The sequence below is a fragment of the Phodopus roborovskii genome, unplaced genomic scaffold (genome assembly GCF_943737965.1).
Source record: "Phodopus roborovskii unplaced genomic scaffold, PHOROB, whole genome shotgun sequence".
In the NCBI taxonomy this organism is placed as follows: domain Eukaryota; kingdom Metazoa; phylum Chordata; class Mammalia; order Rodentia; family Cricetidae; genus Phodopus; species Phodopus roborovskii.
In genome coordinates this window covers 13,256,276-13,278,816 of record NW_026126541.1, presented here as the reverse complement: position 1 = coordinate 13,278,816, position 22,541 = coordinate 13,256,276, and the positions used below count along the sequence as shown (strand labels likewise).

Here is a 22,541-nt window from a genome sequence, read left to right as displayed (position 1 = left end):
TTCTCTGGGCTTTGTTCTCCTGGTTTGTATAGCCCCAGTGCCCTAGGTCCCCTTTTTCTAAACTTGGCTTCCTCAGGTTCTTCAGAACCTCAGGTTCACATGCTTGTTGGGTTCATGGCTTCAAGCTATGATGAGCCTACTTAAGTTGGACGCCTCAAGTCTGCCTGGCCTCTTTTCTCCTCTGGACTGACAGGCTGTAGTAGGCCAGACTGCCAGCTGCTTTCTTGTTTCTTCTGCCCACCAGGTCCTTACAAACTTGAACAAGGGGAAGTAGTCATGGGCCGAGTACTAAGTGTGCTCCCCAACAAGGGACTGACCATCTCTTTGCCCTTCGGGAAGATAGGGAAAGCCAGTTTATTTCATGTGAGTGACTCCTACTCCGAGGTAGTCCTGGAGGATTTCTTTCCCCAGAAGATTGTCAGGTAAGCATAGACAATCTATGTATGAAATTGGTGGATTTCTTTTTAACTGATAAATGATGAGTGGCATCTTTGTATGTGTCATTTTAGTGGCCCCCCAAAAAAATTCTATCAGATTTACTTAAAATTGACACCAAGTTGAACTGCCAAAATCTTTTTCACAGGAATATCCTATGTGTATTAAAAATTCATACACAGATGAAAATGGAAAGGCTGCTAATAATTTATTTCTGTCCCTATTCTCTTGCAGTCACATACTTAGGTCCTTTTGACTCTATAGGGAGGAAAATATCACTAACATTTAGAGCTACTGATAGCAGGGAAGAAAGGAAAACAAAATTGAAAGGGAACTGTGTGCACACCACAGCACATGTGTTGGGGTCAGAGGACAATTTGTGAGAGTTGATTCTCTGCTTCCATCACGTGGATTAAACTCAGTGCATTAGGCTTGGTGGGCAAGCACTTCCTTACCCTCAGACCACCGAGTCACCTGTCTAGCTGGCCCCAGATGGGTTCAGAAGCATGTTCTTCATGTGTGCAAGTGCTACTAGGTATCCTTTGACATAATTACCATGTGTGCTGTGTGGATGTGCCATCTTCAGAAAGGCCCATCAGATAGGCCTCATTTGCCTCCTCATACACCAGTGGCTGTGCTCTGGGAGCACATGTCTGTTTATTAGACATGTCCTGAGCAGGGTCTCCTGCCCTGCTCTGCAAGTGGAGTGAGTCTGTGAATAAAGAATTTCAGTGGGGTTCAGGTAGTGTCTAACAACTTGACATAGCCTATCTACTGTTCCTGTGTTGATGTGATTTCTTCACTCTGCCGATAGAGGGTGCACTCTTGCAAGCACCTTGGGTAGCTAGTTTCTTGTGTGTGGATTTGCTTTACAGAAGCCATGAAATAGACCTCCATACTTACACACCCTCTCCTTGAACTGGAGCCCCAAGAGCTAGGACTGACACTAACTAGGGTGCAGCTGTGGTACAGCTGAGAACATGATTAGTTTAAACTTTTGTTTGTTAGCATACAAAGTAATGGGTATCTTTAAGGCATTTTCATACATAAGATCATTGTACCTTGCTGAGACTCATCCTTCCCAACATCTTTCTCCATCTCTTCTCAACTGGTCTGCTTCTCCCCAGATCATCTCCCTTCTGCATCTATGTTATGCAGTTGGGGGCGGGACAGTTAAATCTAGATTCTGCATATAAGAAAATATATGTAGCTCCCTTCCTTGCTCCCTTCCCCCCCCCCCCTTACCCTCTTTTGTTCTCTCTACCCTCTTATTTATTTTACTGTGTTTATCTTATGTATATGGGTGTTTTCCCTGCACCACATGTGTGCTAGGTGCTCACAGAGGCCAGAAGACATTAGATCCCCTGTAACTGGAGTTATGGGTGAGTGTGAGCTGCCATGTAGATGTAGTGATAATTTGTAATCTCACAAAGTTTACCTGAAGATCAGAGTGCAGAGCTGAGCCACGAGTTAGCCAGAGAGGACCGGCAGTGGAGGCCACACCTTTAATCCCAGGCAGATCTATCTCTGAGTTCAAGGTCACCCCAGGCTACAAGAGAGTGAAATAGTCTAAAAGAAAAACAGCACTTTTGATCCCAGCTCTAGAGAGGAATATAAGGCAGGAGCTCGGTGCAGTCTGTAATCACGCTGAGGACAGGATTCCCCTAGGGTCTTATATTATCTCTTCATATTTTTCTGTGCTTTTATTTTCTAAGCCAATTGTACATTTTTATTTGAACATTCATATTTTTAATTTAAAAATTATTTGTACGTGTTTTTTATAAAAGTATGGTAGCCTTGGGGGTGAGTACTTTATAAACTGTCTCTGATGCCCACAGACAGACCTGTCTGGGAGTTTCCTTTGGTTGTGTGGCTTTGGTTGTACAGTCTGGGCTGGCCTCAGACTTGTGATCTTCCTTAGGGGCCTTCCAAGTGCTAGGAGCCCACATGAGCTATGAGCCCCACTCTGTTCCAAGACCATTTTTGTAGCCTGAGAAAATTGTCATTGAATAGCCAGATTTCAAGGTATGTATTCTACTACAAGCCTAGACAACGTTGGCTCATGGTAGAATGCTTACCTTTGGGAGACAGAGTCTAGAAAACAGTCATGGCCCACTCCCATCTCAAATGCCCCAGATACTGACATCCACCTAAGTTGTCAACTACTTATAAACAGGACAAAAATACCTAGAGCCTGGCAGACAAAAACATCCTTAATGAGCTCCTGGGACACACAGATCATCTCTGCCTTGTCTCTTGAAGCTTACAAAATGAGGGTGTGGTTTTTTGCAACATAGTCATTTTGAATACTTTTTATGACAGCCAGACCTGTGAGTAGCATGCAATTAGAATTCCCTTCATCTGTCAGATGTGGATAGGCAATCATTTGCCTCAAGGTAGTGCCTAGAAGCTCCTTCCAGCCCCAGGGGCTCTGGTGCTAGGGAAAAGCAGGCTTCTGTCATGGGAACCTTTGCATTGCATTGTGGCCATGACCTTTTCTTCTTCTAATCCTCCGTTTCGCAATAGAGGAGTGTGAGTTCGTTTTACCTGAGCTACTTTGGGGACAGTGAGATTGTCCCCGCTTTTCTTCTGCAAAGTCTCTCTGCGCAGGCCTAACTGCATGGCCGCTTGGCTGTTTTGTGTCTTCACTCAGTTATCCCTTGCCCTGTGTTCCCGATGTCTCTCAGGGATTATAGTTGAGAATTAATGTGGGAGCCAGGTGGTGGTGGTGCAGGCCTTTGATCTTCTGGAGGCACAGACAGATGAATCTCTTGAGTTCGAGGTTAGCCTGGGCTACAGAGCAGGTTCCAAGACAGCCAGGGCTACACAGAAAAACCCTGTCTCGGAAAATAAAAGAATGTGGGGTGATCTCATCTTTTAAGTACAGATATCTCTCAACTTCTGACAGATTATGTGCCAACATACTTGTAAGTTGAAGATACCAGAAGCTGAGATTGCACTGTGAGAGTATCCTACTGCATTTTACCCACCTGACAAGAGGATGCAATTATTAAAGCCATTTTAATTTTATGTTTGTGTCTATAGAGGAAATGTTGACGGTTGAATGTGTCCTGCTCTTTTGCCTATTCCAGATGTTATGTCCTGTCCTCAGAACACCGTTTGTTGACTTTGTCATTGCGGTCATCCAGGTGAGTGTTGGGGTCGGGATGAAAACAACACAGAAGACATTTCCTGTGATAGAGTTCTGAGCTTCCACCTTCACAGGGAGCGGTTCACTTACCTAAGTGTGGGAGGCCAGGGTAACAGGGCGGTACTGCTGTGGGGAGGTGAGTATGGGATAGATAGAAGGGGTTGGTCAGCGTCCATTTATTCCATGGCTAGAAATGGCTGTTGGCTAAGGTCAGGCTTTAAACTTAGCCTCTCTCTGGCTTGCTTCTGCATAGCCAGCTGTCAGACACATAGCCCTGGCCTGGCAGAACTACAGGAGTGAGCAGGCTGGGCTGTGCAGTGGCAGTCCTCTGGGTGAAGAGGCAGTCACACATAGTGTGACTATTGCAGGTGTACTGGGGAGCAGCAGTGGTTAAAGGTATGTATATGTAAGCCTTGTGTTCCTTTAGGACAAACAGAGAGACAAAAAGTAAAATCGAAGATCCAGAGATTAACTCCATCCAGGACGTCAAGGAAGGGCAGCTTCTGAGGGGCTATGTGAAATCTGTCCTGTCACACGGTGTGCTCGTAGAGTGAGTAACGGGAAGCTCTGATGCTTTGGGGCTTGCATCCAGAGACTGCTTTCCTTGGCTGCCCTCTTGGCCTTGAGCATGCTCCCCCAGTCAACTTTGATAAGAATGTAGACGAGAGCTTATATCTTATCAGTTTGTAAAATTCCAAGTTGTAAACCTTATGTGTATGAGTGCTTTGCCTGCATATGTGTACATATGTGCAACACGTGTGTTCCTGGTGCTCTAGTGTGTGCAGGGGTCAGAAGAGGGCATCAGATCCTGTCGAACTGAAGTTACAGATGGCTGTGAACCCCCATGTGGTTGTTGGGAGCCATCAACATGGAGCCATTATTGCAGTCCCCAGAAGGCAGTCCCAACACCCAGCTTCATGATTCTTAATGTGATCACACCATGTCCCTAAGCACCAGTGCTACACATTCCCTGCTCTGTGTCTCCTCTCTTTGTGTCTATTTAGCAGTTTGTGGCTTAGACATTCTAGTACTGTAATGGATGAAAGAACCTGGGGAGCTGGGCATGGTGGTACACAGCTTTAATTGTGATGCTCTGAGGCAGAGGCAGGGTCAACCTGGCCGGCATCGTGAGTTCCAGACCAGCTATGGCTGGAGGGCTCAGTGATGGGGCCCTTGACTAGCTTGCCTGGGTGGATTTCCAGTCCTTCAAACAAAATCTGAATTCATAGCTTCATTGTACATGATGATGTTTTCCAGTTTCCAAAACCAACTTTATCCTCCTGGATGCCATCAATGTCTCATTTACCCTTTCAAAACTTGAGGCGCTGTAAAAGTGGCAACACTGTGTTTGGTTGGGGCCGTGTTATGCTCACGCCCACAGGCTTCTTTCTGTCTCCTTTCAGCCTTGGGCCTTCAGTTGTGGGTTTGGCCCACAACTCACGTGTGTCTCAGTCTAGCCCACCCGAGAAAGAGCTTTATGGCAGTTATCTCCCCAAGGGAAAGCTGATCACAGCCAAGGTCCTACGGTAGGTGTCTTCTCCACCTGCTCTCTTTGTCCTCCTTTGTTTGGTGTGCATTACACCCGTTTCTGGGAGCCCCGGGAGAAGGCATGGATACATGTGGTACTCAAATGAGCGGAAAAACCTTTGACCTCAGCTCCACAGCCTCAGCCCTGGAGTAGAAGTGATGAAGCAGGTCCATCCTAGGCGCTCCCTTACATTTCCACTGAGCAGATGAAATATGTAAATCATGCCTGAGAATCCTGAGCATTCCAAGGCAGGTGCGGCAGGCCAGGCCTGACGGGTGAAGAAAGAAGGCCTGCCTGCTGCTGTTGAATGTCTGGACAACCTGCGGTGCCAGTCACCTTCCGTCCTTACTTCCTGCCCTTACTCTCTTCCTGCATTAGTGTGAACCCGGAGAGGAACCAGGTAGATCTGTCACTCCTTCCCAGCGACACTGGGAAGCCGGACGTGTTTTCTGCCTCCCCAGAACCACTGCTTCTAAACGCAGAGGAGAGGAAAGAAGGGGCTGAAGAGAGGGCCCTGAGAGGAGAAGAGAAAAAGAAAAAGAGTCCGAAGAGGAAAGAGAACCAGAAGGGGCAGGAGGAAAAAGAGTCTGGGAGGCGTGGGCAGGGCAAGCGGGAGCGCCGTGAGCCTGTGAGTGAACAGGTGAGCTCCGGGGACCACACCTCACCTCACCCATAGGAAGAGCTGGAGCGGGCTGTCACTGCCCAGCCTTCTCTTCGTGAGAGCACCTAATCCAACACCTCCACCATTTCAGGAAAGAGTCAACAAGAGGCCAAAGAAGTCTGGGGCACCAGAAGAGGACGACAGTGGCGTGGAAGTCTATTACCGGGAGGGTGAAGATGAGCTGGAGCAGCCAGAGATGCTGCCCAGGGTAAGGGCCGCCGCCACGCATGGAGGCGAAGGCTTCTCGGGGAGGAGCTCCTTGTGTCCCTCCCCAAGAGCTGTGCTGTGCCAGCCCCGTCCTCATTACCTCATTTACTGTAAGAAGTGGGTGATGGGAGCACCTCAGCCAGGCTAGCTCCTTGACTCGGTCTGTTAACACTAATAACATGTTTATTAAGAACTGAATGAAAGAGGTGGGCAGATGAAGAGAAGCCTCAGCCGGTAGCAGCCCACGCTCCTCACTGCTTGAGTGGAGGCTGTGCAAGGTTCAGCTGTGGGCAGGGCCTCCTCCTTTTTGTCAATCCATGCCACCACCAGTATTTCTGTTCCAGACCTGCTACTGTGAGTGTGTGTGAGCATGTGTGTGTGAGAGAGTGGGTGGGTGTGTCTACATTTTATAAAGTCATCGTCTAACTGATTTAGAAAGAACATTTTTAAGTCACTGTTGTCCCCTCAGGCTGATGGGGGGGGGGTGTCCTTTGATGCGGCAGTCGGCAGGGGACAGGTAGCAGTCTGGTCTGTGCTTCCTTGCTCAATGTTCTGGGATCCTGCAGGGAAAGCAGATGAAGCCCGCAGAGGTGCCCCGGCTGCAGCTCACGTCAGGCTTCGTTTGGGACGTGGGGCTCGACTCTCTGACTCCAGCCTTGCCACTCCAAGGAGAGAGCTCAGACAGTGAGGAGGATGAGAAGCCGCAGCAAGCCAAGGTTGGTGCGTTTCCGAGGCTTTGCTCCTCTTCAGGGACTCTGATCCCACTCCTGCGCCCTTTGCTGGCTTAGGTGTCTTCTGTGGGGTCCATGGACTGTCCATAACCCATGGCTTCAGGTCTCCCCAGGGCGTGAAGGAGCAGATGACTGACTTTTCCTCCTCTATGCAGAAGAAGGGCAAGAAGGAGAGGGAGCTGGAGAAGCAGAAGGCCGAGAAGGAGCTGTCCCGCATTGAGGAGGCGCTCATGGACCCGGGGCGGCAGCCTGAGTCTGCAGATGACTTTGACCGGCTGGTGATGAGCTCTCCCAACAGCTCCATCCTCTGGCTGCAGTACATGGCTTTCCACCTGCAGGCCACTGAGATAGAGAAGGCCCGAGCTGTAGCCGAGAGGGCCCTGAAGACCATCTCCTTCAGGTCTGGCCTAGGCTCTTCACTTTCTTTTCACTCACAGAGTTTGCCACCATGGCTCATTTCTTCCTGGCCAGGCCAGTAGTGGTCCATGGTCTGTTTTTCAGACTCATCTCGTAAGTGTAGCCACCCGAAACAGATCACTCATTTATATTTTATGGTCCTCTTCGATGAAATCGCCATGGCAACGTTAACTGGTTCTGTGTGCTAGCAAGGTTCCCAGTTAAGACTGGCAGAGCAGGGGGACCTCAGCACACACCTGGGTGTGAACCTGTTCCTGGCAGAGTGGAGGTGGCTTTCTGAAGCCTGCTTTATGCTTTGCTCCTTCTACTGGGGGAGAGTCAGACCCAGAGTTCTGTTCATCTTCATCATCAGCCGGTTTGTAATCTGGAGGCTTCCTTCCTGGGACTAGAGGGGGAAGCCAGGGGAGGCCCAGACTTGGCAGTAAGAGCTCGGGGAGCCCAGGGTCCACTTTCAGTGTGCTGCCATGGAGACAGCAGTCTCGGCATCGGTCTGCACTTAGAGGTGGGACTTGAGGATGTACGTAGCAGTTGCCTGGGAGAGAGCTAGTTCGTAGGCGTACAGCTTGAGTTGGGAGCTCACGTTCTTCCCACTCCACCTTCAGAGAGGAGCAGGAAAAGCTGAACGTGTGGGTGGCACTGCTGAACCTGGAAAACATGTACGGCTCCCAGGAGTCCCTGACCAAGGTCTTCGAGCGGGCTGTGCAGTACAATGAGCCTCTCAAGGTTTTCCTGCATCTGGCTGACATCTACACCAAGTCGGAGAAGTTCAAGGTAGGATGGTAGGCTCTGTGCCTGGTTGCCCCGGGCCGCTAGGCTCTTGAACAGGCCAGGGCCAGCAGTGTGCGAGAACCCCACCTCCTGGGTTCTGCACCCTGTCACATCCCACATCCTGTCACTTCATAGGCTCCTTCCCTCTGCCTCCCCTTGCTATTCTCACACCTGTCTTCGGTCTGGTCCAGGCCCTTCTTCCCTGGAGGGATGACTAGGGAGGCTCCTTCCTCCCAGTCTCCTCACCTTCCACACTCTCCTCCTCCACTGAATCTTTCCCACAGGAAGCTGGTGAGCTGTACAGCCGAATGCTAAAACGTTTCCGGCAGGAGAAGGCCGTCTGGATCAAATATGGCGCTTTTGTTTTGGGGAGGAGTCAGCCTGGGGCTAGTCACCGCGTGCTGCAGCGAGCCTTGGAATGCCTGCCCACCAAGGAGCGTGAGTGCTCTACCCCATCCCTGAACATACTCGGGCCTGATAGCTGGAAGTGGCATTTGGTGTCTTGTAAAGGGTGGAATGATGGTGTGCTCCTGAATGGTGACGTGTGCAGGCAGGTCAGATGCTGGACCCCAGTAGGGAGGAGCAGACACACTTAGCGCTGATTCTGCTGTCCGTGGGCCTAAGGATGGGGCTGTCTGCATGGCTCTCCTTTTGGAGGTCTGTCTCTCATCATATCATAGATCTTGGCCCTAGAGCAATGAATCAGGCTAACCCTGCCCCTGTAGCTTAGTATGCTGTAGTGAGGGGTCTCTGGAAGTGTCTTGCCTCTGACCTGTCCTTTCTCCGCAGATGTGGATGTGATTTGTAAGTTTGCCCAGCTAGAGTTCCAGCTGGGGGATGCAGAGCGGGCTAAAGCCATGTTTGAAAACACACTGAGCACTTACCCAAAACGCACAGACGTCTGGTCAGTCTACATCGACATGATCATCAAGCATGGCAGCCAGAAGGAAGTCAGGTAAGGACTACGACAGTCAGGGCTGGCTGGTGAGGGCTGGGGTAGGGGCCTTTAGCCACGTTGATGATGTTTAGCCGCCCAAGGCAGTTCCCAGTTGTCTGACTTGATACTAAAAATAAACAGCTTTGGCATGGTTCCCCTGGTCTGCGTGACTTCTCCTTTCCAGCCTTCAGATGTCTGAACTCTCTGCTGGGGGTTGGGATGTCGGGATGGCCCGGGAACCAGGAGACTTGAGATCCCACACGATTCACATTGTGCCTGCTTCTCACTGACGGAACTGTCATGGGTGGGCCCTCACTTTTGTCCCTGGACAATCCCGAAAGGATGAGGGCTGGAGGTGGGCAGATAGAGCAGGGTCCAGAAAGAACAAGTGCCTTCTTGCCTAAGTTTGGCTTCTGTCATTGTGTGTCCTCGTCCCCGTGGCTTTGTCCTCTTCACCGTGTAACTGGGCTATGACAGTAGTTCCTGCTCATGACACAGATGAGAAAGGCTGAGTGTTGGTTGGAGGGACCTAGTGCCTGAGACTAAGTTGGGAGCACTAGCTAGGAGTCATGTATATGGACCCTGAGGGAATTGCTTCCTTGATCTTCCTCCTAGGGACATCTTTGAGCGTGTCATTCATCTGAGCCTGGCCCCTAAGAGGATGAAGTTCTTCTTCAAGCGCTACCTGGACTATGAGAAACAGCACGGCACCGAGAAGGATGTGCAGGCTGTCAAGGCAAAGGCCCTGGAGTATGTGGAGGCCAAGAGCTCAGTGCTGGAGGACTAGTAGCTCTAGGCTCCGCTGGACTCTGTAGCAGCAGGCAGCTGGACACTTGGGAGGCCGTTGCCTGAGGACAGGTTAAGTGCTGCCTTTTCTGCAGCATGCCCGGGACAGTCCTGCCAGAATAAAGAATTTTGAGAAGCTTTCTCCTTTAAAAAAAAAAAATGAAATTAAAAATTATTTTTTGAGACAGGTTTTCCTTCTGGTCCTGGCTGGCCTGGAACTTGCTATGCTGACCTGGCCAGCCTTGAACTCGGAAATCTACTGCCTCTCAAGTGCTGGGATTAAAGGTGTGTACTATCACTTCCTGCTTTAAAATAAATATATATATATATATTTTTATTTACAGTGCCAAGGCTTTACACATGCCAAGCAGTGTTTCTTCCACTAACCCACGCCTCTTGTTTTATGTAACACATTACATCTTCCTTTTCCTTTCCCGAGGCTGCTTGCTCCATTTTTTCAGGCAACTGTCTCTTGGGCTTCAGAAAAAACTAAATACTCCTTTCAGGAGAGCCTGCTGCAGTCTAAGAGCAGGAAGGCAAAGGCCAGTGGCTTTCATGGCCAGGGTCCCACTCCGTGTCTTGGCAAGCTCTCAGGCCACACCTAAGAGGGCGTGGGGAAGACATTGTCTGCCCTGTTGTGGAGACTGACGGACAGGAAGAATCCGGAAGAAAATGGGAAACCGAAGCTACCAAGGAAAGCTGAAAGTATTGCTTGAAGTGCCTGGTCTCCCAAGGCCAAGTGACCCTCTCCCCCACCTCTTCAAGTCTGCCACAGCTCAGCAGGGCTGTGTGCCAGCACGGACCCTACTGGTTGTTGGCTGGCATCTTTTGGGCGGGGGGGGGGGGTGAAGCTTGGGCCTAAGGGAATCAAAAGCTTCTCTGGCAGCCTATATTGTTCTCTGGTTTTTCTGTGAGAAATAGCTGGGCTGGATGCTAGCAAGCAGGACAAGTGAGGTTTCGAGTGTGGAGCTAATTGATACAGGGCTGAGAGGGAGGAGGAACTTGAAGGCTGGCTGTTGGTTCTTGGGAGTTTATTTAGTACACGTTCTAATACGATGTTTTCCACTGAGCTGCCCCCTGCAAAAGGCCAGGCTGCCTCTGACCAGATTACATCAGGTAACTCAATCAAATTGCCAAGAGACTCAGCCCTTGGGCAGGACATGTGGCCTGCCTTGCACCGCTGCCGAGTTTTAGTCCCCCTTAGTAGTGTCCCCTCTCCTCTCACAGCGGGCTGCATGCCCTTGTCCACTGCACAAACACCAGTTTAGGCTTTTAAAGTAAGAGGTTTTATCAAAAAGTTTAAATATATAAAATTAGGCCAGAGGTATACAATGGAGATAGCTTCCTAGCTGTACACTGAGGAGCTGAGCTTCCCTATGCAATTAGACACAAGTTAACTGCATGAAGTGTACTATGCAATAACAGCCCCCCCCCAGTGGGTTGGACTGGCACCAGGCTCCACCGGCTGGTGCTTCTCAGTTTGCAGGTCCACCAAAGAGCACCCACGTCATAGTGAAGGACCAGCTCTGGGAGAGTCCGTAGCTGTGAGCAGTGTTGGTGGCCACAGGAGATGATTTCAGCAGGTCTGGGAAGTCAGTCCCCCCAACCCATCCCTACTTTCTGTGGACCATGTGGCCCACAAGATCCTTAGGAACTCCTAGTTGTTTTATGTCCCAGTGTCTATGCCCAAGACACTGTAGTTAATAGAAAAACCGATGCAGAGGTGAGCATGCCACGAGGGTTCCTTTGAGACGAGTTCCACTTGCAAGGAAGCAGGCTCTAGGAAGGGAGCAGGGCCATCTCCATGTTGTCAGGGGCCGTGCCATTACCTGTCAGGCCCTGGGCCCACTTGTGTAGGCGACTATAGAGTGGGAGGCCTTGGTTCTCGCGGTACAAGTAAACCCCAGTGATAGCATTCCACTGTGGTCGTGGCTGTGTGCCTTCCACTGGGAACTTGGCGACCAGCTCTTCGTCATCCTTGTTGAGGGCCACAAAGCCGAAGAAACGGCGCACGTTGTTGGCAGCCAGCACCCTTGAATGCACCTCGACTGTGCGCTGAAAGAGCTGGTCCTCGTTGGTGCGGTACTGTGCCCAGTAGGCTTCCTGGCGGTAGCTGAGCGGCGAGCAGTAGTGCTTGAGGCACTTGGTCAGGAACACCAGGATGGCCACCACACCGATGAGCAGCCATCCAAAGAGCTGGCCAGAGAATAGGCAGGGCTCAGGGAGGGTCCGAGAGCTGCCTGGACCCCACCTACAGGGGTGGGGCGGTGAGGGTGGGTATGGGGGGGGTTTCAGGGAGGAGGCTGCTTGGACTGCCTGGGAGGGGAGGATGGCAGCAGGGAGGATGGGGGTGGGGATGGAGAAGGAACAGGTTCCGCTCCGGCAGGCAAGCAGGGCTTCCTCTTTCCTAGTCTTACTCCCTTTAACCCACACACTCTCGTGCTTAGCCTGTGCCTTCTGCCCGTTTTATTCTTCAACCCCAAGGGTGCATTATCACTGGACTCCACCAAACCCAGGTCAGGAGCCGGGAGTGGAGCTCAGTGACAGAGCACACATCAAAAATGCAAGGCTTCCATCCACAAAAACCAGTCCAATGTGTGGGTCAGCTCAGATGCCACCTCCGAAGGCTTCAGAGGTCTCAGTCTCACACAACAGCACCATCTGCCTGCCCTTAGATCGCCTGTGTGCTTGCTTCACACTAGGAGGATATAAGTTGCTGAGGGCCAGGATCTCTGAGGCCATCTTCGCCTATTGCTCATATATAGACTGTGGGTTAGTGGCCAGTATTCTGTATTTGCCATCTTCCATCTCTGATGCTGACGCTGGCCCCATTTCTCTGCTTCCTTCCTGCCCCCACCCCAAGACAGGGTCTCGTGTAGCCCAAGTTGGCCTATGCAGCTGAGGATGGTCAGTTTCTGATCCAATCCTCCTGTCTCCTCCTCCTGAGTGCTGAGTTACAGGCATGTGCCACACCTCATTTATTTGATGCTACGGATCAAACACAGGGCCTGATGTGTGCTAGGCATGCATTCTACTGAGCTACATCTTAGCCTTACCACTTCCCCTTATGTTGTTGCTGTTTAAAGAAGTATTTTAGATTTTGCGTTGGGGCCAGGTGTTTGGGGATATGTATATGTGTTGGGGAGCTGTACATGTTTTGGGGTATGTATATTGTTGGGTATATACATCTGTTGGGGGTATGTACATGTGTTGGTAGGTATGCATATGTGTTGGGGTATGTACATGTGTTGGGGGTATATACATGTGTTAAGGGGTATTTTTTTGTGAATGCAGAGTCCAGAAGAAGGCATCAGATTCCCTGAAGCAAGGGTTACAAGCAGTTCTGAGCCTCCTACTGTGGGTACTGGGAACTGAACTCTGGTCCTCTAGAAGAGTAGCCAGTGCTCTTAACCACTGAGCCATCTCCCCAGCCCCTGACCATTCTTTTGACCCCTTTCTCCTTGACCAACATCCAAACAGGATGCAGGGAAGGCTGCATCTAGACCCAAACAACAGTAGCCTGCCTCTTCCCAGCCTGCCCCTGACTCACTGCAGGTCATTCCTGCAGTCAACCAAGTTCCATACCAACTCAAAGCCCACAGCAAATATTTCTGAGGTGGTCTATAGGGGCCAATGCCCAGTCAAGCTAGGGTAAAGATAATCTCAGCAGGTAGATTAGGAATGACCCTGTAGTGTTATGGGATGCAGGATGCTTTCTCTAGAACTCAAGCTGGTGTCCCCTTAGTGCTTAAAACAAGTGGAGTTTCATGGCAGAACATATGCTTGGCATTCATGTGGACTTGGGGTTCCATCCCCAGCATCCAAAGGCAGATCAGAGACACATGTTCCTGTGATGAAACTGACCCTTGCCCCACAGAACACTAAGCCACAGTTAAGCCTGCTCTGAGACCTGACACATGCTTCCCTGGAGAGTTGCTCATTTCCACAATTATGTACCACCCCACCGGCCACCACTGTTGGAGGGAAAGGAGAAGGCTGCCCTTCACACAGCTGCTTACCTGGGACTCATACTTGAGCCTACGGCTGACCTCCTCTCGGAAGCCCGACAGGTTGGCAGGGCCCTCTCCACAAGGGAACCTGGCTAGGATCTCTGTGGCGTGAGCTGAGGGGAAGCCTTCATCCTCAGCTGTGAGCGAGGAGGGGTCCACGAACTCGCTGAGAGCACAGACGTAGGCCTCCCCTCGAAGCAGGGAGATGACGGACCAGGTGACAGGGGCCACGGCTGCACGGCCCAGGATGGAGCTCAGGAGGAGGAAGTTGGGGGCGGCGGAGCAGTTCTTGGCCCTCCGGTACTGACACTCAGCAACGAGGTTCCAAGTGTGGTTGTTGAGGATGACTCCAATAAGGAAGAGTGCCAGTGCTGGCACGCCAATGGCCGTCAGCCCGTACAGGTAGTTCCGGGCAGGTGAGCAGGGACAGTGGAAAGCTACCACAGAGAACAGCTCCTGACTGCCCACCGTGCCCAGAGCCACCAGTCCATTGAAAATCATCACATCCTTGCTCTTGAAGAAGAGAGACAGGAAGCGGAAGTTTTCAGCGATCAAGGCCGCCATGGTGGCTGGTGGGCTGGGGATAGGATGCTCAAGAGGCAGAAAAGGGCGATGCAATTGTGGCTTCTGGTGAGACTAGGCGGGGGCACAGACAGGACGACACCGATGGCGGAGCATGACTATGCCACTGTATCACCGCAGTGGCTGATCTGGTGCTTCCTGTGAAACAGATGTTTGATAAATGTTCACCATTGAACACAGGCAGAGGTGCCGCTGTGATTAAGCAGGTGGGGGAGGAGGGAGCTCAGGGCCTCCACAGAAATGGTGGTAGCCGTAGTTGATTAAGTTCCTGCCGGTGCTGCCTCTCTCCATCCATGTTGCCCTTCCGCAGGAGTTGGCAACCCCCTGGAAGCCTCGTGCATCCCCCCCAACCTCGAGCCCAGAAAAGGGTGAGGCTTCCTGAGGGGCAGCCAGCCCCTGGCCAGGGCCACATGTAAATAAAGGGCAGGCCTCCAAGTTCAAGATCAGGTCTTCCTGCCCCGAATACTTTCAGATGTTTTTGCCACTGCCTTCTACTCATCAGGAGGCTCGAGAATGGCTGGAGGTATTGGGTGAGAGGGGATGACTTCTCTCTGGGATTCTAGGGAGTAAGGATTTGGGACAGTTTGGAGGGTGTGATATGGGTATCAAAGCTGCAGGGGTTGTCCTCGTGGACAAAGAATGGCCTGGAGCCGTGGGTCTGGTGAGAAGCTAGGCCCTCTGGACCAGGGCAAGTTTGACAGAGAAGCCAGCATCCTTGGATACACAAAACCCTTTCATCCTGGAGACCTCAGGGTCTCAACACACTTCATGTCTTTTCTCCAGACTCTATTCTCAACTATGAAAAGAGTAAGTCACTCTGGTCCCTGACCTTCTCCTAGAAACGTTAGGGGATGACAAATGATGCCTGGTAGTCATTCAACAACTAAAACTGAGCTTGGGATGATTCTCATGATGGCAAAGGTCAGAAAATGACGACCTGAGGAGGACAGGTGTCTTGCCTGCAGCCCGGCGAATCTGGAGGAGCAGGGCGAGGCTTTGACCATGACTTGAGGATAATTAGGAAGTGGACAAAAATCAGTCTGAGCTAAACTAGTCCCCATTCACAACCTCCTTCAGACCTGGCTCCCTTTAGACTTCCCCTATCCGGCATCCTGCAGGAGCCTAGGTTAGAGGCCTTCCACAGCTGTCAGCTACTGGCAGCCCTAGTGGGGTTCAGGCCCACTGTACCTGTCAGCCCACCCCCACCCCCCGCCCCATCTGTGACTGCAGCAGAGATGGCACCTTGCCAGAAGTGGCCTTGGCCTCAGGCTCTTTAGAAGTTTAGCCCTAATTCCTTTCCCAGGCTCCACCCACACACAGAGAGACGGCAGGGTGTGGCCCCATGTCCATCCCCATCAGGGGGAAAGAAAAAAAAAAAAAAAAGCAAACAAACAAACAAAAAAGAAACTTCCCAGGTCAGAGCAAGTCTGGAAGTGGAGAGGAGTTAGCGGTGAAGAGACAGGGAGGCCTATGCCGGCTCTTTCTGCTTCTATTCACATTCCTTTTCCTGTTGCCGCCTCTGCCAAGGACGCCAGATGGGCACAGGCAGGGCCATGTGGCTGTGTGGGCTCCAGGAGGAGGAGGAGGGACAGTCTAAGTCCCCAGCTCAGAGCCCAGAGATCCTGAATATTCCACAAGGAAGGGAATCCATCCTGTTGCTCGAGATAAACAGGCCAGAGGCAACCCTGTCCCTCCCGTCCATCCATCCCTTGCTCCCTTCCTGGTACCCAGTCAGTGGCCCCAGGCTCTTAATCCCACCCGATGTTAAAGTACAAATGCCCGGTTGAAAGGGTACTGAGCAGAGGCTGGACTAGGCCATTTTCTGAGATTATTATGCTAAGGGCCTCTCCCCAAGGACAGGGGACAAGCCGCTAAGGAAGGGGGTGGGAACAGTACTTCCATGTCCAGAGTGAGGGACCTACACCAGAGGTTCCCTCTCCAGACAATCCCTGGAGGCTGCCTGGAACCAACCGGCCAGCTCCTTTGACACGGGCACACCCCAGGAAGGGGCCCCTCCTTACCTGAGCCGGCTGCAGGCACCAGTGGCCTTGGCTTCCTGGGCTGGCCTCTCAGAGTGACAGCGGTGTGGGCACTGCAGACCCTGCACCGACTCAGGGCAGCAAGGCGAAGTGGCCTCAGGGCGCCGCGGGTTCACTGTGGGCTCTGCTTTTGCGTTTGAAAGCAACAGGGCTTTGGGCCCCAGTTACAAACAAACAACTCCAGGCGTCTTAAACTGCAAGTATCTGCAAACAAATTTAACTCCAGAAAGAGAGAGAAAGAGAAACAGTGGCATGGAACTTTCTCACCAGCGAGTGGAAAATCAGCCTCCTGGCGCCAGGCAGAGGAGGGCGGGCTGCTGAGGGCGGTGCCACACCGAAACAGAGGAAGTACTGGAGTGGTCTCAGCCGCTGCGTCCTGTCCCAGCCCGCCTCTGGGCCCGCCGTGGCTGGCCCTGCCTCCGCTCTACACTGTGCACCCCTGGGGGCTATCTGGGAAGGTCTAGGCAAGAGCCAGGCGGGGCCCTCCAGGAGATCTTGCCCAGGCTTGCCCTCCAGGCCAGTTTAAAGAACAACCCCCGTGCTTGACACCCACCTGGCAGAAGCTTCTGGGAGTCAGGGCAGAGGTGGGTGTTCAGGATTGATAGTGTTGTTCCAGAATGTAGAAGGTCAAGACCCCTTCCCCTCTGCCCTTCTCTCTCTGAGAGCCCTGCCTTCGTGTGTACCAGCCATCCCCAGAAGAGGCTTTCCCCACCACGGTTCTGCTAACCCCCAGCACCGACCGGCCCCATCCTTCCCTGTACAGCTGACACCTGAATCCAGGAATCACAGAATCCCCTGGGCTCCTAGGGCAGAGGCTGGGCAGAGGTAGAAATTACAGGGAAGCAGGGCTTCTAAGATGCCCTGCCTGTCCCTCCCTAGAGTCGCCACCAGCTCCTATCTCTGGGAGTTCACAAGCAAGACTGGAGAGTCATGAGTCAGCAAGTATGGTGCCATGGAGAGCACCGAGACCAAGCCTAGGATTGGGAGAGATAGCCCCAGGGCCACCAGCTCTCCAGGGACTCACACTGAGGGACAAGCTGACCTCCCCTCCCCGACTCTGGCCTGTCTGCATGGCAGGAATGAATGGAGAGGAACCCTTATCTTTTTATCCTTGCCTTCTGATGGGCGAGCACTTTACGGGTTGAGAGACTTGTCTTAGCTCCCACCACTCTGGTGCTCAAACCCCAGGTCTCACCAAAGCTTCCCCCTTTGCTTCTCCAAGCACTTTCTGGCATCCTGACCCTAGCGGAAGCCCACACACCAATGCACACTCTGTCTGCATTCATCTGGTCCCTTCATTCAGGGCTGGAGTCAAGTTCCCCAGCCTCTTCCCTGCCACCGGGTTCCACGAGAGGGAAGATGAAAAATGAAGGTCAAAGTGAGCTCTGAGATGAGCAGAGCCGAGGGAGGGCTGGAAGATGGGACTGGGAGACAAGAAACCTGCCTGCACCTCTGTTTCCTTTGCTTGGACAGGATTCCTGTCCCTAGGTTGGGGCCGAGGGAGGGGAGAGCAAGCAGCCCATGGGCTCAGAGATGAAGACGCTCATTAACCACACTGACCCAGGTGTCTACTATGTGACCTGTGAGTTCAGACATGGTCAACCTGTGAGGTAGATGCCTTCTCCCTCTTGCACAAATGAGGGGACTGGGACCCAAAAATGAGGCGCTAGGCCCAGTGACACACTTTACAAATGGCAGGACCAGCATTTACCCAGCTTTGTCCCTCCTAGTCTTTATTTCCCCTCTTAGTTGATATCCTCATCTTCACCACACCTTGGGGCAAGCTCCTCAGGGAGCCTCTGAGAAAGTAAGAATTCATCAGCTTCCATTTGTAGCTGTCAAGCCCCACGGGTGGTCTGCTTCCCTAAGATTGTGTGTGAGAATATTAATCTTGTGCCTGGTGTGAGGTAAGCATGGAGTCTGCCCCAAAAGTTGCTCTAATGGTCCCTGTGACACACACCTTGGCCTCTCTCATGTGGTCCTAGGTCTTGGCATTTTATCATGTGTCACCCAGGCATGTCACACCAACTGAAGGCCGTTCCACCTTACCCAAGAAACTGGCAGACATGAAGAGAAGACATGAGCCTGAGCACCTGAGCATGAGAGAAGTCTAGAGCAAGAGGAAATGCTGGGTGTGGGCTTTGGAAGCCTAAGTGGAGACAGCCAGCCTGGGATGGAAGGAGCATCACAATGAAGGGACTCGGGTACCAGTCCGGGTACCCTTGCATCCTGCTCCCACAGCCAGAAGCGAACACTTGTAATACTGCAGCAACAGGCGAGCCACAGGAGACACTGCTCCCAGGCCACCCAGAGAGCATCACAGCGAAAGAGGTACGGTCCTTCAGCTCCAAATTTCCTTTTCCACACTAACAGGTTATTGCCTGGACTTGTGGCTACGCCTCAAAATTGCTTTTTCTGTCTACTTGGAGGGGCAAAGGGCTGTGGGTTCAGATCTCTGCTCATGTCTCTGCAGCCAGCTACAGCTCACACTTTGCTGAAGTAGGTGGCCACTTCCTTGCGTGGAGGCCGGGGCTCGCTCCCAGCCCAGCCATTGCCCATCAGTGGTGCCTCCTGGTCCAGCCGCAGTGGCGGTTTGCATTTGTGCCAGCTTGTGAGCAGTTTGTTCATGGCCCCTTGGTCAGTGATACCACGCAGCTTCCCCCTCTCTTCCTCCGTCTTGTCAGAGGGACTCTGAGAGGCCTCCATGGTTGTCGCTGTGGCCGTGGCCAACACTCCATGTGTGTGACCCAGTTCCAGGTCATGGTTCATGGCTTCAAAGAACTGCTGGATACATACCTTAGCAAAGGCCTTGGCATGCTCTGTGCATGTCTCATCGAAGAGTTTACGCTCGATGTCAATGTAGTGGGACCAGTACTTGCTCTTGAGAAAGGCAGCCTGCGTGAAGCAGGGTCGCACAGAGCGTACCACAAATGCCAGTAACGTGGCGAGCAGCACGAAGGACCAGCCCAGCGCCTGTGGGGAGAGAAGGATGTCAGCAGACTACCCGCCCTTCCTGATCTCCCCACCTAGTGGCCTTCTTCCTCCAAGCTTGGGGCCTTTCCTCCGGCTTCTGGAACTGAGAACAGTTCAGGTGCGCTAGACTCTGAAGGAATTCCAGAGACACCCTGGACAGTTCTCGAACTCCACTGAAAAACCTGGGACACTTGGCTTTGACATGTGCTCTGACAGTAGCTCACCACAGGGCACAGAGCAGGACACCCCTCCCTGTCTGTGCTCCCCGTCAGACCCCCATCTGCACAGAGAAGAGTTGGGAAAAGTCAAGGAGGTAGGGTAGGGGTGGGTGTGGTGTTAGTGATGCTCAATGGCTGCCATGGGGGCAGGTGGGAAAATCCAAAACTCAGTCAGGGGGCTGCCGCCCAAGCTGCTCACTAAGTCATTGTGGTTTCAGAGGGCTTGGGTTTTCTCATGTTCCAAGGGAAGTTGGAAGTATGATTTTTTTTTTTTCTTTAGCAATTTCTGATTTCTAGGTAAAGCCAACTAATTCTAAAGCAACTTCAGAATTGAGTCTCTACTCTTCACAGGGACTTGTCTACTATCAATCTGTTTGTGGCCTCTAGGGGGACCTTCCCGCTTATACAGTGTGACAGTTTAAAGGTCAAGTGGAGTGACAGCTGCTCCAGGCCCTGAGGCCCAGGGTGATGGGACAAGGGGCCACAGAAGAGGAGGTAAAGAGCTCGGCTTCGAGCTAAATTAGAGATCCTTGAGGCTGTGTGTGGGGGGACAGGCTGTACAGGAAAAGAGTCCCCCTGTCGGAGGGGGTAGGGAGAGGGCAGAAGGGAGGAGTCTGCACTGGCTAGAGCAATGTATGCTTGCTTCTCTAGCCCCACCAGAGCAGACGAGGCCTTCTGCCCGTCTCTCCTCATCACACAATTCACCGCCCCAGGACACAATGCCCAGATCCCAACCATCCATTGCTGTCATCCATGTGCTCCTGTTTAAGGTACCCAGACCCTCAGCTTCCACTCCTGGAGCAGGGAGGCACCAGCTGGGGGCATTTGCCAGGGAAATGTACCCAAATGGCTTAGCCTCCCACTGGTCTCACTACTGCCTGGGCCTGGGAAAGGAAATGAATGCAAATTCTCTCAGCTCTGAGCTCAGGATGGAGGAGGTGGAAAACCATACACGCTCTCCAGGTGACCATGTCTGAGAGAAGACAGGGGCTCTGCCTTGAGTCTCAGCTTGGAATGCATGCCTCAACCCACAGCCACCCGAGGGAAAACCCCACTTTGAGAAGGGACCTTCCCAGAGGGACCCTGGCCTGTAAGGAGACCCAGCCCCCTCACCTGAGAGATGCAGCGCAAATATCGCACGGCCACCTCTCGGGCCAGCAGCCAGTTCCCATCATAGATCTCAGGGCAGGGTACCCGAGCCAGCAGGCGAGCCAACTCTGCAGCAGGCAGGCCAGGCACCAGGCTGCCATTGCCTAGTGTGGCCACGGGCACTGCTGTGCAGAAGGCACAGAGAAAACACTTGCCATCCAGCAGTGTGACAGCCACCCAGATGACAGGAGCGATGAGAGCTCGCTGGGCCATGGAACAGAACATGTAGCGAAGCACGGCTGGGTCCTTGGCCCTACGGCCTGCAGGGCGCTTCCACTCTTCAGCGAGCATAGATACATTGTTGTTCATGACTAAGCCAAGCAGGAAAAGCACCAGGGGAGGCGTCAGCAGTATACCCATGCTGTAGGCCACATTGTAGCCAGGCAAGCAGGGGCAATTGAAGTCAAAGGCAGAATACATCTGGGCACTGGCCAGCGCCATGATGCCACAGATACCGTTCATGAAGGACTCTTGGTTGGACTGCAAAAACTGGAAGATCATCCGAAACTTGTCCATTATGTCCTGTGAGTGTCCTCAACCTCTTCCTCTCTCACTGTGGCATCGCAGACAACTCCAGTGAGCCACCATGCCCACTGGGCGACCACCTCATGACTGGGATCCTGGCTGGACTAGCAGAGCTCCCGGCAGTTGATGAGGCCACTCTCTCTGCCTCTGAGGAGCCCTTTACACAGGTGCTGGGAGAGAGGACGCAGCTTGACCAATCCTGTGGGTACAGCCCTCCCTCTGCCTTCCCTCCCCATCTCTCCAGCTGCCTGCAGCCTAGAGAGCCAGCCAGCCACAAAGCTGCCTGATGAGGATGTTTCTTTTGGGTGTAGGAGGGAGGAGGAGGTGCAGGAAGGCTGGAGTTTTCGAGGCCACTGGGCCTGGGGAAGCATGTCATCTCTCTGTGCCCTTCTGAGTTCTCTCTACAATGGCAGGACCCCAGGAAGGGTTCCCATCAGTTGAGACAGGGAATGAGCGGTAGAGGTTGTGACAGGTAGCGTAGTTGGATATTACTCATAGTAGGGATGGCAGATGTGGTGGGTGAGTGTGGCATTCAGCAGAACTATCTGGACTTAGAGAATAGGTTTTTTGTTTTTGTTTTGTTTTGTTTTGTTTTGTTGTTGTTGTTGTTTTTTTTCTTGAGACAAGATCCCCAACTCATTATGAAGCCAAGAAAGATTCAGAACCCCCAATCCTCTTTTCTGTGCCCCCTCAATTCTGGGATTATGGGAGCATGCCATCAGAACTGGCTTTGTCTTTGAGGTTGGAGTGAAGAGGTTGACTAAGTAAGGGTTTGGCCTGTTTCATGTTTGTGTGTCTGGGGATGTGTCTGTGTTTGAGTGGCAAACCCTTTCCAGGCTTCTTCTATTTGTACACCTCTAGACCCGCAGGTGATGTGGTTTCATGATCAGAGAGAGAGCTCTGTCTGTCGAGCCACCCAAGGGGAAGTTCTTTTTGATCCTGACACTTTTATAGACATGTCAGATCCGGATCCACCTTATGATTCCTTGTCTGGGGCAAGGAGAGGCTGGGGCAGTACATCACAAAGAATGTGTGTCCTCTTGAGTTTCTGACCGTGACACACTCAGTGTGGTCTCTGTCTGTACAGAAGTGTATGTGACCACGTTAGCTGCCTTTTGCCTCCACCTTTGTATTTCTGACAAGACCTGCCATGACCTCAGCTTCGTGTGCACTTTGCATGCATTGTGTAACCCTTGTACAATCCTGTGGGACAGAATCTCTGTCACTTTACAGAAGTGAGGCTGAGGCTCCGAGAGACTAATCTTTTTTTTTTTTTTTTTCCTATTTGGCTTGTTATTCTAGACAGGGTTTCTCTGTGTAACAGTCCTGCTGTCCTGAAACTCACTCTGTAGACCAGGCTGGCCTGGAACTCACAGAGACCCACCTACCTCTGCCTCCCAAGTGCTAGGATTAAAGGCATTGGC

General features: G+C 52.1%; 3 protein-coding genes across 3 annotated transcripts in view; 1 reads left to right on the top strand and 2 right to left on the bottom strand.

Annotated features, from left to right (window-relative positions):
• Pdcd11 (programmed cell death 11) overlaps positions 1–9,955 on the top strand; it is a 39,756-nt gene extending 29,801 nt beyond the window's left edge. Inside the window, exons 24-35 of the mRNA XM_051200000.1 lie at positions 245–422; positions 3,528–3,584; positions 4,014–4,136; positions 4,990–5,112; positions 5,493–5,754; positions 5,867–5,983; positions 6,549–6,698; positions 6,869–7,113; positions 7,733–7,901; positions 8,183–8,336; positions 8,688–8,853; positions 9,451–9,955. Coding sequence (XP_051055957.1) covers positions 245–422; positions 3,528–3,584; positions 4,014–4,136; positions 4,990–5,112; positions 5,493–5,754; positions 5,867–5,983; positions 6,549–6,698; positions 6,869–7,113; positions 7,733–7,901; positions 8,183–8,336; positions 8,688–8,853; positions 9,451–9,622 — 1,916 coding nt within the window. The 3' untranslated portion in view covers positions 9,623–9,955. The remainder of the gene's footprint in view (positions 1–244; positions 423–3,527; positions 3,585–4,013; positions 4,137–4,989; positions 5,113–5,492; positions 5,755–5,866; positions 5,984–6,548; positions 6,699–6,868; positions 7,114–7,732; positions 7,902–8,182; positions 8,337–8,687; positions 8,854–9,450) is intronic.
• A 929-nt stretch (positions 9,956–10,884) lies between these two features.
• Positions 10,885–16,576, bottom strand: Calhm2 (calcium homeostasis modulator family member 2). Its single transcript, XM_051199802.1, has 3 exons — positions 16,235–16,576; positions 13,641–14,351; positions 10,885–11,817 (listed from the first exon to the last, which is right to left on the bottom strand). Exons 2-3 carry the CDS (start codon positions 14,193–14,195, stop codon positions 11,401–11,403), a joined length of 972 nt encoding a protein of 323 aa, XP_051055759.1. The 5' UTR covers positions 14,196–14,351; positions 16,235–16,576; the 3' UTR covers positions 10,885–11,400.
• A 2,019-nt stretch (positions 16,577–18,595) lies between these two features.
• Calhm1 (calcium homeostasis modulator 1) lies at positions 18,596–21,214 on the bottom strand. The gene is made up of 2 exons (XM_051199772.1): positions 20,557–21,214; positions 18,596–19,225 (listed from the first exon to the last, which is right to left on the bottom strand). The coding sequence occupies exons 1-2, from the start codon at positions 21,106–21,108 to the stop codon at positions 18,737–18,739; spliced, it is 1,041 nt and encodes a 346-aa protein (XP_051055729.1). The 5' UTR covers positions 21,109–21,214; the 3' UTR covers positions 18,596–18,736.
• Between the last annotated feature and the right edge of the window lie 1,327 nt (positions 21,215–22,541).